At 40.8% G+C, this 13,113-nt stretch overlaps 2 protein-coding genes and 1 long non-coding RNA gene across 4 annotated transcripts; 1 reads left to right on the top strand and 2 right to left on the bottom strand.

Annotated features, from left to right (window-relative positions):
- The first annotated feature begins 4 nt into the window (after positions 1-4).
- LOC103999490 (uncharacterized) lies at positions 5-3,331 on the top strand. 2 transcript variants are annotated; one of them, XR_672787.3, is made up of 3 exons: positions 5-194; positions 1,468-1,744; positions 2,309-3,331. It is a non-coding gene; the product is annotated as an uncharacterized LOC103999490 (long non-coding RNA). The 2 variants fall into 2 exon arrangements; XR_001975640.2 differs by having other exon boundaries at positions 10-194; positions 1,468-1,625.
- Positions 2,558-4,647, bottom strand: LOC103999489 (zinc transporter 4-like). Its single transcript, XM_009421246.3, has 3 exons — positions 3,941-4,647; positions 3,579-3,728; positions 2,558-3,137 (listed from the first exon to the last, which is right to left on the bottom strand). The coding sequence occupies exons 1-3, from the start codon at positions 4,571-4,573 to the stop codon at positions 2,832-2,834; spliced, it is 1,089 nt and encodes a 362-aa protein (XP_009419521.2). The 5' UTR covers positions 4,574-4,647; the 3' UTR covers positions 2,558-2,831.
- A 2,384-nt stretch (positions 4,648-7,031) lies between these two features.
- On the bottom strand, positions 7,032-12,838 carry LOC103999491 (choline-phosphate cytidylyltransferase 2). The gene is made up of 8 exons (XM_009421247.3): positions 12,514-12,838; positions 11,075-11,188; positions 9,619-9,714; positions 9,011-9,053; positions 8,738-8,893; positions 8,502-8,582; positions 7,454-7,543; positions 7,032-7,368 (listed from the first exon to the last, which is right to left on the bottom strand). Exons 1-8 carry the CDS (start codon positions 12,747-12,749, stop codon positions 7,291-7,293), a joined length of 894 nt encoding a protein of 297 aa, XP_009419522.2. The 5' UTR covers positions 12,750-12,838; the 3' UTR covers positions 7,032-7,290.
- Between the last annotated feature and the right edge of the window lie 275 nt (positions 12,839-13,113).

The following is a 13,113-nucleotide window of genomic DNA, read 5'->3' as shown; positions in this document are numbered from 1 at the left end:
CCGTTTCTGCTGCCTCGTTCCGCAAGATTGCCCGTCTCCAATTCTCTTAATCCGATCTCTCTTTTGATTTCATGGGATTCTGTATCTCGGATAAGGTTCTTTTTGCCGGTGGACACTTGTTCTTGTCGCTCGCCATTGCTATGTCACCGTTCGTCTCCTAGCCTAGGGTTTTGCACCAACGAACGAGGAATTGGGTAATTTTTGTTCTTTTAATTCCATTCGACGCGGATCGCAATCTTTTTGGGCATACTTTGTTTAGATTGTCATATGCATCTCGATAATGGCGAATAATTAACGAAAGGTTTTTTTTTTTTTGGTTTGGGGGGTGGGTATCGAACCTGAGGGCATGAAAGACTGGAATTGTTTGTCCATTTTCAGTCAATGATGAATAATGAGTTCATAAAGGTTGAGCCGATATAAGTCCCATTCCGTAAAGAAGTCGCACTTCATGGAAATTTTTGTTCTCTATTTTGACGGGTTTAGGGTTCTTCTATTATTTTCAATCTTTTTCTTCTTCGTAGTTGCTTGCTACATATAATGCAGTAACATATTTTGCCATTCGAAGGTCATTCTACATAAAAATAATAAAAATAATAATTTTACAGTTATGTTACTAGATGAAATTGTATTTATCATCCCTGGTGGAAAGTAGATGCTTCTTTTAGTGAAATTGTCTTGAAGAACAGTATTCAGATCAAATGCTCTCCGTTATCCTTAAGCAATGTCTTTTGTAGATAATTGTTTGAGCAAAGTGTCTCGAAGAATAGTATTTAGGTTAAATGCATCCCATTATCCTTAAGCATTCCTAGTGGACTGTAGTCAATCCTTTGAGTGAAGTATCTCCAAGAACAGAATTTAGTTATTCTTATGTATTATATAGTGAATTCTTTGAGTGAAGCTTCTCCGAGAATAGAATTTAGTTATTCTTATGCATTGTATCTGTTGACCTTATCATCCCTAGTGGAATGTAAATAATTCTTTGCGTGAAAGATCTCCAAGAATACTATTCAGATTAAATGCTCTCCTTTATTCTTAAGCATACTTTGTCATGTCAATTATCACAATATGAGATTTCAAAAATTCTCATTGTTTTTAGTATGGATGTCGTTGTTATGGGTATGGGTGGTATGGATCAAATGTACACCAAGTAGGAAATCTGATGACTGCTTTCATATAGTGCTACAGTGTCATTTCCGTGACAAGACCTTTCATTTGGCACAGCATATCTTGGCCGGTTTACCAAAGTATGGGGATGACGAATAATTCCTTGCTGTAATGCTATAATTTTAGATAGTGCCTCGGACAAAGTGAACACTTGATAACTTGAATTTGTTATGTCAAGTTCCGTATGCTATAATTTTAGACAGTGCTCTGTGTTTGCATGAGATGCTTCTCTATGGACAAAGAAAAGCCTTTCGATTGCGATTGGTGGGTCTTCATAAAACTAAACAAGAAGTTTCTTGACAGGATGTGGCAGCTGGATAATCTTGGGAAGAACAGACCATGAAGATGAAGATGTTGCCTACAATCCCTGGCATGGCTCGGATAATTTAGGGAGTCAGTGCTGTTGTTTGGCATCGTATTCTATGCTCTCTGTGCTTTCATAAAGGATGGTCCATAACAAGGTGCTTGATATTTGCTCTGTTCCTCACAATGTGTTGCTATCAGACCTTTGTCTTATGTTCGTTGCATTATTGACCAAATGTGCTCTTCTTTGAAGCAATGGTGCAGAGTCATAGATGAGGTAATGATTTGGTCCCTCCACCTTGACTCATATCTGAAGAGAATTTAGTTGATGGTTAATAATGTAGCTCGGTACCATGTTCTCCAGGGATGTGTTACAGCCATTGGTTAGAAACCCAGTTGGTGAAGCATATGTTCTCCTTTAAACTACATGGATGAAATGTGCTTGACATCTTTGTGAGAAAAAGTAGATTGCTATGATCTCAGAAGTAGCCTCGACCATAGATGAACAACAATGTTCTTTGTCCACAGTAATGAACATTTGAGAAAATGATCAGAACATTATCAATGGTAGAGTAAATGGTTTAATTCTATACTCCAATTCAGTTGACTAAACCAATCCTTTTTTTTTTCCACATTAAATTAGCCATTCATACCATCAGACCGATACCGTTGCAGGACGTAAGTCTGACCCACTGATGCTTTCTTCCTTTCTTTCTTTTCTGGAGGAAATCTATTGAAGCTGTCTTAAGATGTATCTTGGTCTTCTTTTTACGCTATTTAATAACTTTGAACCATTTGGAAAAGTTGATGCTTGTGCCAATACTTTTTTTTTTTTTTCCAGATTCTGTCGATGAAAGATATTGCATTGGGTAGAATCATTTTGATGGCTGTTAATCTGTATCACTCACCAAGGTATCTCAAGCAGTTTCAGAAGCAGAATCTTGTGCCGGAGGGCCAAGTAGATATAAGTCGGTGGCTATCGACCGTGAAAACATGAACAGAGACCACGAGAAGAGCGATACCGATGAGCCGCATCAGAATGCAACTTGAATTGGTCAGTGAACCGAACCCTTTTTTTCTCCTGTTGATGTGGAGGCAATAACTTTTTCTCTCTCTTTTTTTTTTTGCATCAAAATGAAACATATAATCTATTTCTTGGCGGGTGGTCACCCCCTCTCCTTATTCCAAGGATCTCAAGAAAATCAAAGTGGCAACCCAAGTGCTTCAAACATTGCAATCACTTGCACTGCTTTACCGAAGAAAAACTAACGTGTAAGAAGTGAAGTAGCCTGTTGGGCGTACCCGAGGATAGCAGGAAAAATATTCTCGGATAAGCCTCAGCTCACAGTTATCGGGAATCATCCCTATGCCCACCTCGCAAGAAGGGACATCAAACCTGCACCCAGAAGAAGTGCAAGATGTGCTCCTAATTGCAGCCTTCCATTACTCTGCATTCTGGGGTTCTTGAAATCAGCGGCCAAGAGATCGACCAGAGACATGTATATTAGAATTCCTGCAGAGGCAGCATTGAAGATGCCTTGGATGATAAGAGCAGTCGAGCTAGTCTCGTCGTAGCTAGAGGAAATCGCAATGCCGAGGGAGATGCCGATCGGAGCTGTGAGAGAGAAGAAGACTGCCATGATCACTGTTGCCTTGGCTCTGAACTTTGCCTGCCAGGGTAGAGGCAACATATGTAACAAGGCAAAACATCGAAGCAGTATCACTGTATCAAGTTTGATAGTTTTATGAACACTAAAATGAACAATTTCTTAAGCCGGTCGGGTTGTGTTGCTGAACACTAAATCAAGTCAAAATACGCCATATTATTGATCTTAATGTTAATCTTCGTTTTTGGTTTTTCTTTCTTTTGTGGGTCAGGTTCTTGCTGAAATCTTTTTGACGAATGGTTGTTGCAGAGATCACTGTCAAATGTTAAAAGGATCACAGGAAGTGAATCTCATGCAGTTGCAGGAGCGAAGAACATGGAAGTGGCGTTTGCCAATTTGCAAAAGGTATGAGATGTCGCACCACCACCTTTTTACTTCCAACTTGTGGGAATCAGAATGTGATGTCGAGAGTGAAGAAGATGGAAGAAAGGAGTTCCCGAGTACCTGGACGATGCATCCACCGAGTCCTATGCCTTCAAAGAATTGATGGAAGCTCAAGGCTGCAACCAGAGGCCTGATGGTGGAGGATGTTTCAGATGCACCCAGTGAAATGCCAATGATCACGGAATGGACCAGAATGCCCAGCTCCAGAACCTACACATTTCCAAGTTGAAGCTCATCATCACTCTCTGTATATGCTTCTCTGGAACTGAAATGATCTTTGATAATACACATTTGTGTATATATTTCTTCTGTGCTAAAAGTCATCTCTCAGCTATAGTCAATAGAATATTTATTGTTGTTAATCAGGAAAGAAGCAGCGGGATTAATATGGAGGACTGCTACCCATCAGCGACGACGCTTACTTGGGAGATAACTCGGTGCCGGATCTTGTCGGAGAGCGAAGCCTCCTCCGGCGAGCCCGCCGCCGCCGAGCCATGCGCATGCCCGTGAGTTGCGTGCGTGTGGACGTGGACGTGGCCGGCGTGGTCGCGGGCGGACTCCTCGTCCCCCTTGCTCTCGTCCTTTTCCTCGACAGGCCGCGCCTTGCTGAAGTGCGACCTCTCGTAGTAGCTCGTGGCGAAGGAGTCGATCATCAATGTCACCATCGCGGAAGACATGGCGATGAACCCGGCGACCGGGAAGTCCTGCCACTGCTGCTCGCCCAGGCAGGGCGACGTCAAGCTCTCGAATGCGTCCGGGAGGATGTGTATCAGTCCGGTGGCAAGTATGACGCCTGCGGCGAAGGCCTTGATCACGAAGAACACGTCGCTCTCGGGGCTCATGGCTGCGAACGATCTCCCCAGGATCGGAATTAGGACTCCCATGGCACCTGCGCTTAGGATCGCCGCGATGGCTATCAATTTTAGTGTTAGCGCCTTGGCGCTGTCTCGAGCTTCCCGTTTGGTGGTGCAGTCGCAGTCGCCCGAAGCTCGGAGCTGTGGGAAGAGGAGGAAGAGAGAAAGAAGAATAAACGCAGCCTTCGTGGCCTTCTCCATGGAACCGAACGCACACGAAGTGGTGAAGAGGGGGGGTGGAGTGATGTGATGTCGTAGGGTGGTGGTATGACAGTGAAGCAAAACCTTAAATAGGAGAGAGAAAGGATATGATGAGCTCATCGTGGGGGTCGATGGGACAAGAAGTGGGTGAGTTGGATGAAGGAGCTTAAACTAAGGGAGAAGAACCCTTTGGTTGTTTGGAGGAGGACTGCACCGGGCACTGTGGATGTTGACATGATGTTGTCATCGCGGATTAATGAATGATCGGGGAGGAACATTAGGAGGAGGCCCGACATGGGTGGTGGGGTGGCCAACTCCCGGGTCAATTGCCTTTTTTCTACTGTGTGTAGGTCTCGCCTTTTACTGCACTGCCGAGTATGTCGCCGGTGCAGAGAATGTTACATGCAACACAACATGTGATTGCAAGCAAATCTCCTTTTTTTTTCTTTTTCGTTTTATTCTCTTCGACCTCGTTCCTTCGAGAGAGAGGAGCGTCGCGTAAGCTTATTCTCGGCTAATTCGATCTTTGGCATGCGCTTCTTGCCCGACGAGGGTAGAGGCAGCAGCAGCAGCAGCTGCAGCTGCAACGCTGTCTTGTCAGAACCGGAGCTGGAGATGACAAAAGGATGAAGGGAACCTTCTCACGTTCCAGTTTCTCGGACATGTTGTGTGCGCTCACCCCTCGGTTCTGCTTCCACAGAATAAACATTAATGTCCGATGCTGATTGACTCCGAAAAGAATGGTTCCGATGCAACCATCATTTCCTATTGTCGTAAAGCTACAAAGAGCTTTACGACTTGTGGCCGTCCATTCCAATTCTCGCACCATGGAATAAGATGGTTAAAACAGTGTGGCGACAACTTTCTCTTTACCTCTCTTCTTCTCATCATCTTTGTGGGTTCCCTTTCCTCTCTTCTTCTCATCATCTTCATCTGTAGTAAAACATTAACCAAGTAATCGCATACTTTGTTCGATCTGGTTCATGCGACCAACCAAACGCTTAGGGAACTGCGATGTGGCCAGAGTTCTCGATCGCTGCAATTTGTTGTCCTCGGGCAATCTCCAGCCGCACACGAAAAGCCACGAATCGTACGTTGAACTAGCTGTCTCGTCTCGAAGCTCACAAATCTTTTTAATGCTGATATGTCACAGCTCCGTCTATCGATGGCAATATGGAGCCTAGCTCAGAAACTTTAGATGGGTCCTTTTCGATCGGTTGGGTGCTCCACTCCCGGCCATAGGCAAGTGTGCCATTGGCACAGGAGCTCAGCTGAAGCTTTGCCCGGTGGTCAGTCGAAAGCATCTGCAAAGCATCCGAGATCTCTTTTATTTAGTTCTCTCTCACAAGGACTGTCAACTCCTTCCCATTAGGCTCTGGCTCCACATCTGTGTCGAGATATCCACCGGAACAGAGGCAATCTCGCTCGTAGATCCGGTGCTCGTTGTATTATTTAACACAATAAGTTTAGGCAGAAAAGTTGGATCCATAAATCAATGTAATTATTCGAGGGCATGAGAGTTCACTTGTCGTCCAGCAGCCGAATGAAGCTATACATACGAATACCCCCCACCTGCCGGTGGAACCACATCAATCCCTCTGCTTTGCCAGTGATTTGCTGCTCTCTTTTTGGTTCATCTTGTCTTGTTTGCTCTCAGCCCCACCTTGGGTGCTTGGTGCAAACAGTGTGTGGAATCCTGAGAGGCTCAACAGTTGATATATGGAGGCACTGTTTCAGCGGAGCATCATGTCGAGGGAAAAGGACTTGGCGATGATATGCTCTTCCTGCTACCTCCACAAACCTACTGTTGTACCACGTAAGAGAACCCCCCTCTTTTCGTGGTCCATCGGCATCGTCCGCCACGCAGCCGCGAGTCCATTGGGTGATCGGACTTGGCAGGTCGACGAGACAGTTGTAGCAGCGTACCCGGTTCGCTCTCCGTCTCGACCAAGTGGAGGGAACTGTGTTGGAAGATATATGTATATATATATATATAGACGCAAAAAGAAAACGTTGAAAGCAGCGCCATATTGGACATTCCAACACGCACGCTCCACATTCTTTTGGGAGACAAAGAAGATAGCGAAGAGATCATAAAGGAATGGTTCTCCTCGACCTTTTGGGATCCAAACTTCTGGTTCATGTCATGCCACAGACATGCAAGGATGAAAGAGGAAACATGGTTCCTACTGGTCGAGTGAACCGATCCTTAAAATGCTGTGGGCAATTTCCATGGCACAGCATCCTCACTTTAACGCACGAGATATCAGAAAGAACACTCACTCTTCAGTAAAATCTTGCCTATTGCAAATGTCACCGTCAGATGCCATTCGACTGTGATCCAGCAGCTCGATCAATGCTGAATTAATGTTACGACATGATCTCGTCTCGAAGAGCTTCACAATACTGTAAGATGTCGAGTGTAAGAGAACATTCAAAACGTTGGCGAAGCCAAACCTCAGAATAAGGCAACACGAGATAAAGACCATTCTTCTAAAACCGAAGCCTCACAATGTGGACTTTTAAGAGGCTGTTTTGTGAGTACCAAAAACAAAAGTCTACCAAACGAAGACATCCCACGCGTTACCAAGTCTTCCTACGACCCAGCAACAGGACATCATGAGTTCGGGAACACATCATGTGAGATGATTTTATCTGTGGCATTTCTTTCTCTATACCTCATAATTTACAACTACATGTGGGTGAATGCTGCGCTGCTACTCTTCCTCGTACTGCAACAAGCTGAAGCCTCTTGGTTGCAGGCTCTCCTGAATTCGTTCTTTGATGACCGTTCCCTGACAAATTCAACAGAAAATTAGCTTCCATGCATTCGTTATATGAGACAGTTGTGGTTATACAACTTTTGCCGGGAAAACTAACCATTTGATGGCAACCTTCCTCAAACTTTTCAAGAAAACCAGCAACCCAGCGATCGGCATTTTCCACCCATTCATCATGAAGCAGCCCTAACTGTCGTAAGAGATGATTTTGCGCATTAGATTATTGCAGCAAAGTCATACTGATGACCACAACAATGATAAATATATGTTGAAACTGGATTTATTCTCTGATCCTATCATTCCACAAATGCTGCCCGAGAGATGGCCTATCCCACTTACAGTAACTGCAGATCGATACCAAATTTCTTAACAAAGCACACCGAAGCCATTGAGCAAGCAGGGAATCAGACTATCCAGTAAAATGTGACTCGACCAAGGAAGCACTACTTGGTATTCCACTAGGCAAAGTGTCAGTTAAGTATAGTACAGAAGATAAAATATAGAAATATGCATCATAACACAAGCACCGGATTGCTTGAGAATTTCATCTTTTATTATTTCAAGGATTTACTCATTGTAAAATTTTCCAAGGGTCAACTAATCTCCTTGTTGGGCACCTTTTGCATTGCATCAGTATAAAATGGGTAAGTTTAACCATCAATAATAAAAGCATTCACATTTCAGCTCGAGCAGGTTACCATATTTACCCTTTTGTCTATACTCCTAAATAATCCCGGAATTTGTATGCTGAAGAAAGTAGCATACTGGCCACATTTTACTCCAACAAAAGTCAACAAGACTAACTGCAATTGGATAGTCAATTAGAATTTTCAGACTAGAAAATTTGCTAAAGCCTCCATGAAATGTTCGTTTACAAATTTGTATAGATTGGATACCAAACATGCATTAGCAACTAATCATTGTTACCGATTTAAAGTTTCACTACTAAGCCACACAGATAGACAAGAAAATCACACAATTCCACCTAATCTATATGAAAAGGCAGGGCTACAGCCTGCCAGAGTATCAAACTTATATCTAGCAAGCCAAAAGAAGTTAATACCCCAAACTGGAGACAACAATTTATGAATATTATATCTTGAAATTTTAGTACTGCATAGTATAGTTTAATTTTTTTAAAAAAATACCTTCTTCCCCACTTTTTCTTGATGCTGCTTAACTTTGTCATACAACTTCTCAAATTCCATGTTAACCCTCAACCGCTTTTCCTGGAAGGAATCCCAAATGACAGAACATCAGATGCCTCGATTATATAAGAATTTTCACAAGTAATGACCAGGTAAGAGGCACTTGTAATGGCAACAGAGAAAACATGAAAAAGAAAGTCTAGTTAGTAACTGAAAACATATTTTATCAGTGAAACCTTCATATAGCTGACACCTAGATCCTTCCTCGTGTATCCCCTGGCCAAATTGCGTGTCACATACTGGTTGTAATCTTTAACTATCCTCATTATAATATCAGATGTTGAGATCCCTTCTGTGCGCTTTGTTTCCTTAAACTTTCCAATGGCTTTAACCTGCAGTAATAGATTTAAAATAAAATGGAATGTAAAACTAAGCAATGATTTTGATACAAGATAGGCTAAGAAATCAAGTTAATATAGTAGACACATAAGTTAAAGAACATGACTCACAAATTCATAAACATCGTTGCCAGCTCCACTTGCATCTGCATATCTACATTGATTATATAAAAATAAAAGAGTGTTTCATTCATCGAAACAAACAAAACTGTGGTTTGTAGAAAAAGGAATCCCAAAATTTATACTTACCATGTAAAATATGAAAACACACATTCCTCAAACACTCAGATTGCAAACTGGAGAATGATGGTTTCTCAAACTATCCTTGCTAAGGGCATATATGATAGAGTTTATTGTTTCAAGGGGTATACATGCTTTCCAGGTGCAGATATGCAACTTTTGTTATATTTAAGAGAGGTACGTGTGTAAAATCCCCAAAATAAATTAGTAAAAGTGTAGCATACTCATGTAATTCAAAAGTTAGTTTAACCAAAATACCAAGAATTATATGCAAACTTTCACATGTATTATGCAATACGTATATATTCATGGTGGATTCTAAATACATGCATAACTGAGATGCAAAGAATGAGAGCACAAGTAGGATCCAACGAATTAGACAGATCAATAGTTGCACTGGGTAGTACAAATATTTGGAATAAAAAAAAATCTATCAACAAAAATAAAAACACAGATGCATTTGGGTTGTGTGACCTTACGGGAGAGAATCATGCGCTACATAATCAATCTTGTGCTCATCAAGGAACTCTTTTGTGATCACCCAAGGAGCATCAGGAATGACTTCATCGACCCATCTGGAGAAAAGGAAATTTTGATATGTTGCAGTTCATCACAAGGGCTTCTATAATTCCAAAGGTACATAAGGAACACAACTACATATTTGCCATTACTAACTCTTTCTTTTGAGAAATTTAAATAAGACATCTAGAAAATCCAAGCACAAGCAAACCCCTAGACTTAAGACCGACAGAAGTCTTATGCAAGCAAAAAGATTCAATTAAAGAAGTTTCTAATTAACAATTTGCATTATTTTCCTCCTATAAGTGACAATAAGGATATCCTTGAATTGGCTAGCTTAATTGAGTATAACAAACTCCTAGCAAAAAGAATGGAAGCAAAATAAACTAGGTCATTATTCATTATGCACACAATAGTATCCTTATAATCCATTATGAGACTATGAGTGTGTCGCAATGTTCTGAGAGTGCAGATGTAAAAAAACACAGAAATTCTATTGTTCTTTTTGAGTTGTCAAATAGTCCAGATCATCCAATATGATGCGCTTGGGCAGCCTTTGAGATAGACAGAACCAATGTGATTCCAGGTCCAGACTCACAAATAAACTCATACCTCACGTGATTATATGAATGAAACATTATTAAATCATGTTCTGGTAGTAACTACTGATGCATACATATGTATATGTGTGTGTGTGTGTGTGTGTGTATATATTAGTTGCAAATCTTTAGAAAAGAGGAAGGCACATATCATTTTACAAGGACATAATTAAGAAAATTTAAACAACCATAACGTAGTGCATTTGAAATGACTTTATTAAACAAATAAGCAACGATCAAAGTCATAACATATGGCATTATTCTCACAGTGCAATTATTGAAAAATGCAAGGTCTATTCTAATCACTTGTTGAACAATATAATTTGAGTATTCTTATTTCTTTCCAAGGCAATGATGTTTACAAAACTGTTTCAAGTTTTTTTACATATCAAACACTTGTTTTGTTCTGTGAGCATATGTAAACATGTGAATACACCTAACCACCTATGAATTTATCCAAATTTAAATGTATATAATCATACCAAAATTTTGAGATATGCATACATACATTACATGTATAATAAAATTAATTATACAACTGCAAGAGGAAGATATATTTCGACTGGCTTATAAGCAAAATTCAAACTTGATTTATTTGTTTGTTCAGTGACTTCTAATTGCAGAACACTAGACCATTTTAATAACAGTTCTTCTTAGGGAGTGATCAAATTTCCACAAGCGAAAAAAAGAAAAAGAACACTGATTCAAGAGGCACATGTTTCTTTAGAAAATGGTTCGAAATATAAACACAGTAACCAATATTTTCTAGGTACAGTTGTCAAGAGAGCTTGTAGAAAGAAAGTGCAAGATATATTACTTGCAATGACGGAGTGATTCATAACGCTCGGTATCGGTCATCACAGTCTTCCCTTTAAACTTGTGTGTTACTTCATCGTTGCAGCAACCTACAAGAAGATACGTGTTTGGAAACCTACAGGATGAAAAGATTCAATAAATTTAGAAATACCATTTATCTGATACTCCTAATAAAAAGGAAAAAGACTGTGTTTAAGTAACAAACAATTTGTAGAATGAAAATACTCAGCAACAATTATAATGCAAGAAAGATGTTGCAGAGCATTCAGAAGAAGCCTAATTAGCTAAGTCTGTGATAGTTCAGCCGAAATGCATACCCTTAAATTGAGATGGTGATCATGAGCAATAGACTATCATGCAGTTTTCAGTGTTAGTCTCCCTTTTTCTTTCTTTTAAATTCTTGGTTTAGTTTTCAGGATTACACATTTGAAGTTTCAGAGGGCCTCATGGACCCCTTCTTATGAACAAAAAGATCAACAGTTCTCACCACTCGTAAGGAAGATTCTACGCTTTAGTTGAGAGATTGTAAGTAAGAAAGTTATCTTCAGGAGATACTAAAAGTTGGTAGAGTTGGTAACATGATACGCACATCAGTAATATCTGCGGCTTTAAAGAATTTCCATAAGATGGCATCAGATTCCTAATTCTTTTCTAATATTAAATGAGTTTAAGCAGAAAGTTGTTAGAATTGAGATGCAAAAGTTTCTTATGCATGTCCGATCTCAATTTATCCTCAAATTATTAGAGAAGCTACTGATACATATTTCTTCACTTTGGTTTTTCTTTCGTAATTCTACGTTGTTTTTGAAATATGCAACTGTCTCTCTCTTTTTTTTGTTTTAAGTTCAAATTGATTAGTTGAATCCATTACTTGTCAATTGCACCACATGATAGATAAGAATTTTGTATATTCTTACCACAAAAAAGTACAGCTCCAAAATGGGGTCCAAACTTAAGCTCACAGAGAAGGTGACAGGTCAAATGCTAAACAAGGTGAACCAAGCACCCAAGAAAGGGATCTTGAGCAAATAAACCCGTTCATAAAGTTTATGCACTCATACACGGTATGTGTCTACACCAGCATCGACGTAAATCTACAAAAACAAGGCCGAATGTAGGAATCAAAAGAGTTATAGACAAACAGATACGTAATAAATTGGTGATCAATTGGAAGAAGGATGCCAAGAATCACTTGTATTAAAACAAGAAAGCAACACCCAATGGAAGAAGCTTTTTTTAATCCGAACCCAAATCCAGATCTAAAACAAATGGATCCGCAAAGAAAAACACAAAAAGAAAAAGAAACGAGCATTTCGATCAGAAAGCTGCACTCGACCTCTACAAGGATATGGCAAGATTAGCCAGTCTAAAAGATAGAAGCAACGTAAAATCACGCAGGAACAAGGAAGGGGTTCGCGAGGGCAAGAGATCAAGATTTACGATTTCTTCGCCTGCTCGAGGGATCTGGCGTGCCCAAAGTGGAAGAGATCATAGATTCCGTCGGCGTAGACCCGAACGGGCCTACCCCACTCTCGCGCGTCCTCCTCTTGCTCCTTCTTTTCCTTCTTCCCCGCATCTGCCTCCGCCTCGTCGGCCACTTCCACCGCCTTCTCCGCTGCCTCTTTCCTCCGATCCTCCTCCGCCCTCGTCTCCTTCTCGAGCTTGGGATCCGCCATTAGAAAGCGATCGATCGATCGATCGAAGTCGATTTCCCTTGCTCCGTAAGAGGGTGGTGACGGAGACCCCTACACTAAAAGGGATCCAAATAACGGTTCTTTACTTTTTCTCTTTTACCCTTTGGCCTTTTTTTTTTTTTTTTTGCTTCGGAGGGATATTATTATGCTACGATTATTTATTCTCCTTTTTGTATATTACAGTTGGTTATTAGAGTCTTAAGTAGAAAATGTTAAAAGCTCGAGGTTTGTTTCCATCGGATCCAAAGGGCGCGAGTGTGAAAAGCGAAGGGTTTATCCACTGATAGATATGATATGGGCCGTTAAGCTCGAATTACTGACTTGATCAGATTGGTAACCACGGGTC

This window comes from Musa acuminata, chromosome BXJ1-9 (genome assembly GCF_036884655.1).
Source record: "Musa acuminata AAA Group cultivar baxijiao chromosome BXJ1-9, Cavendish_Baxijiao_AAA, whole genome shotgun sequence".
NCBI lineage: Eukaryota > Viridiplantae > Streptophyta > Magnoliopsida > Zingiberales > Musaceae > Musa > Musa acuminata.
Note: the sequence above shows the minus strand (reverse complement) of the source record. Positions and strands in the feature narration are given on the sequence as shown.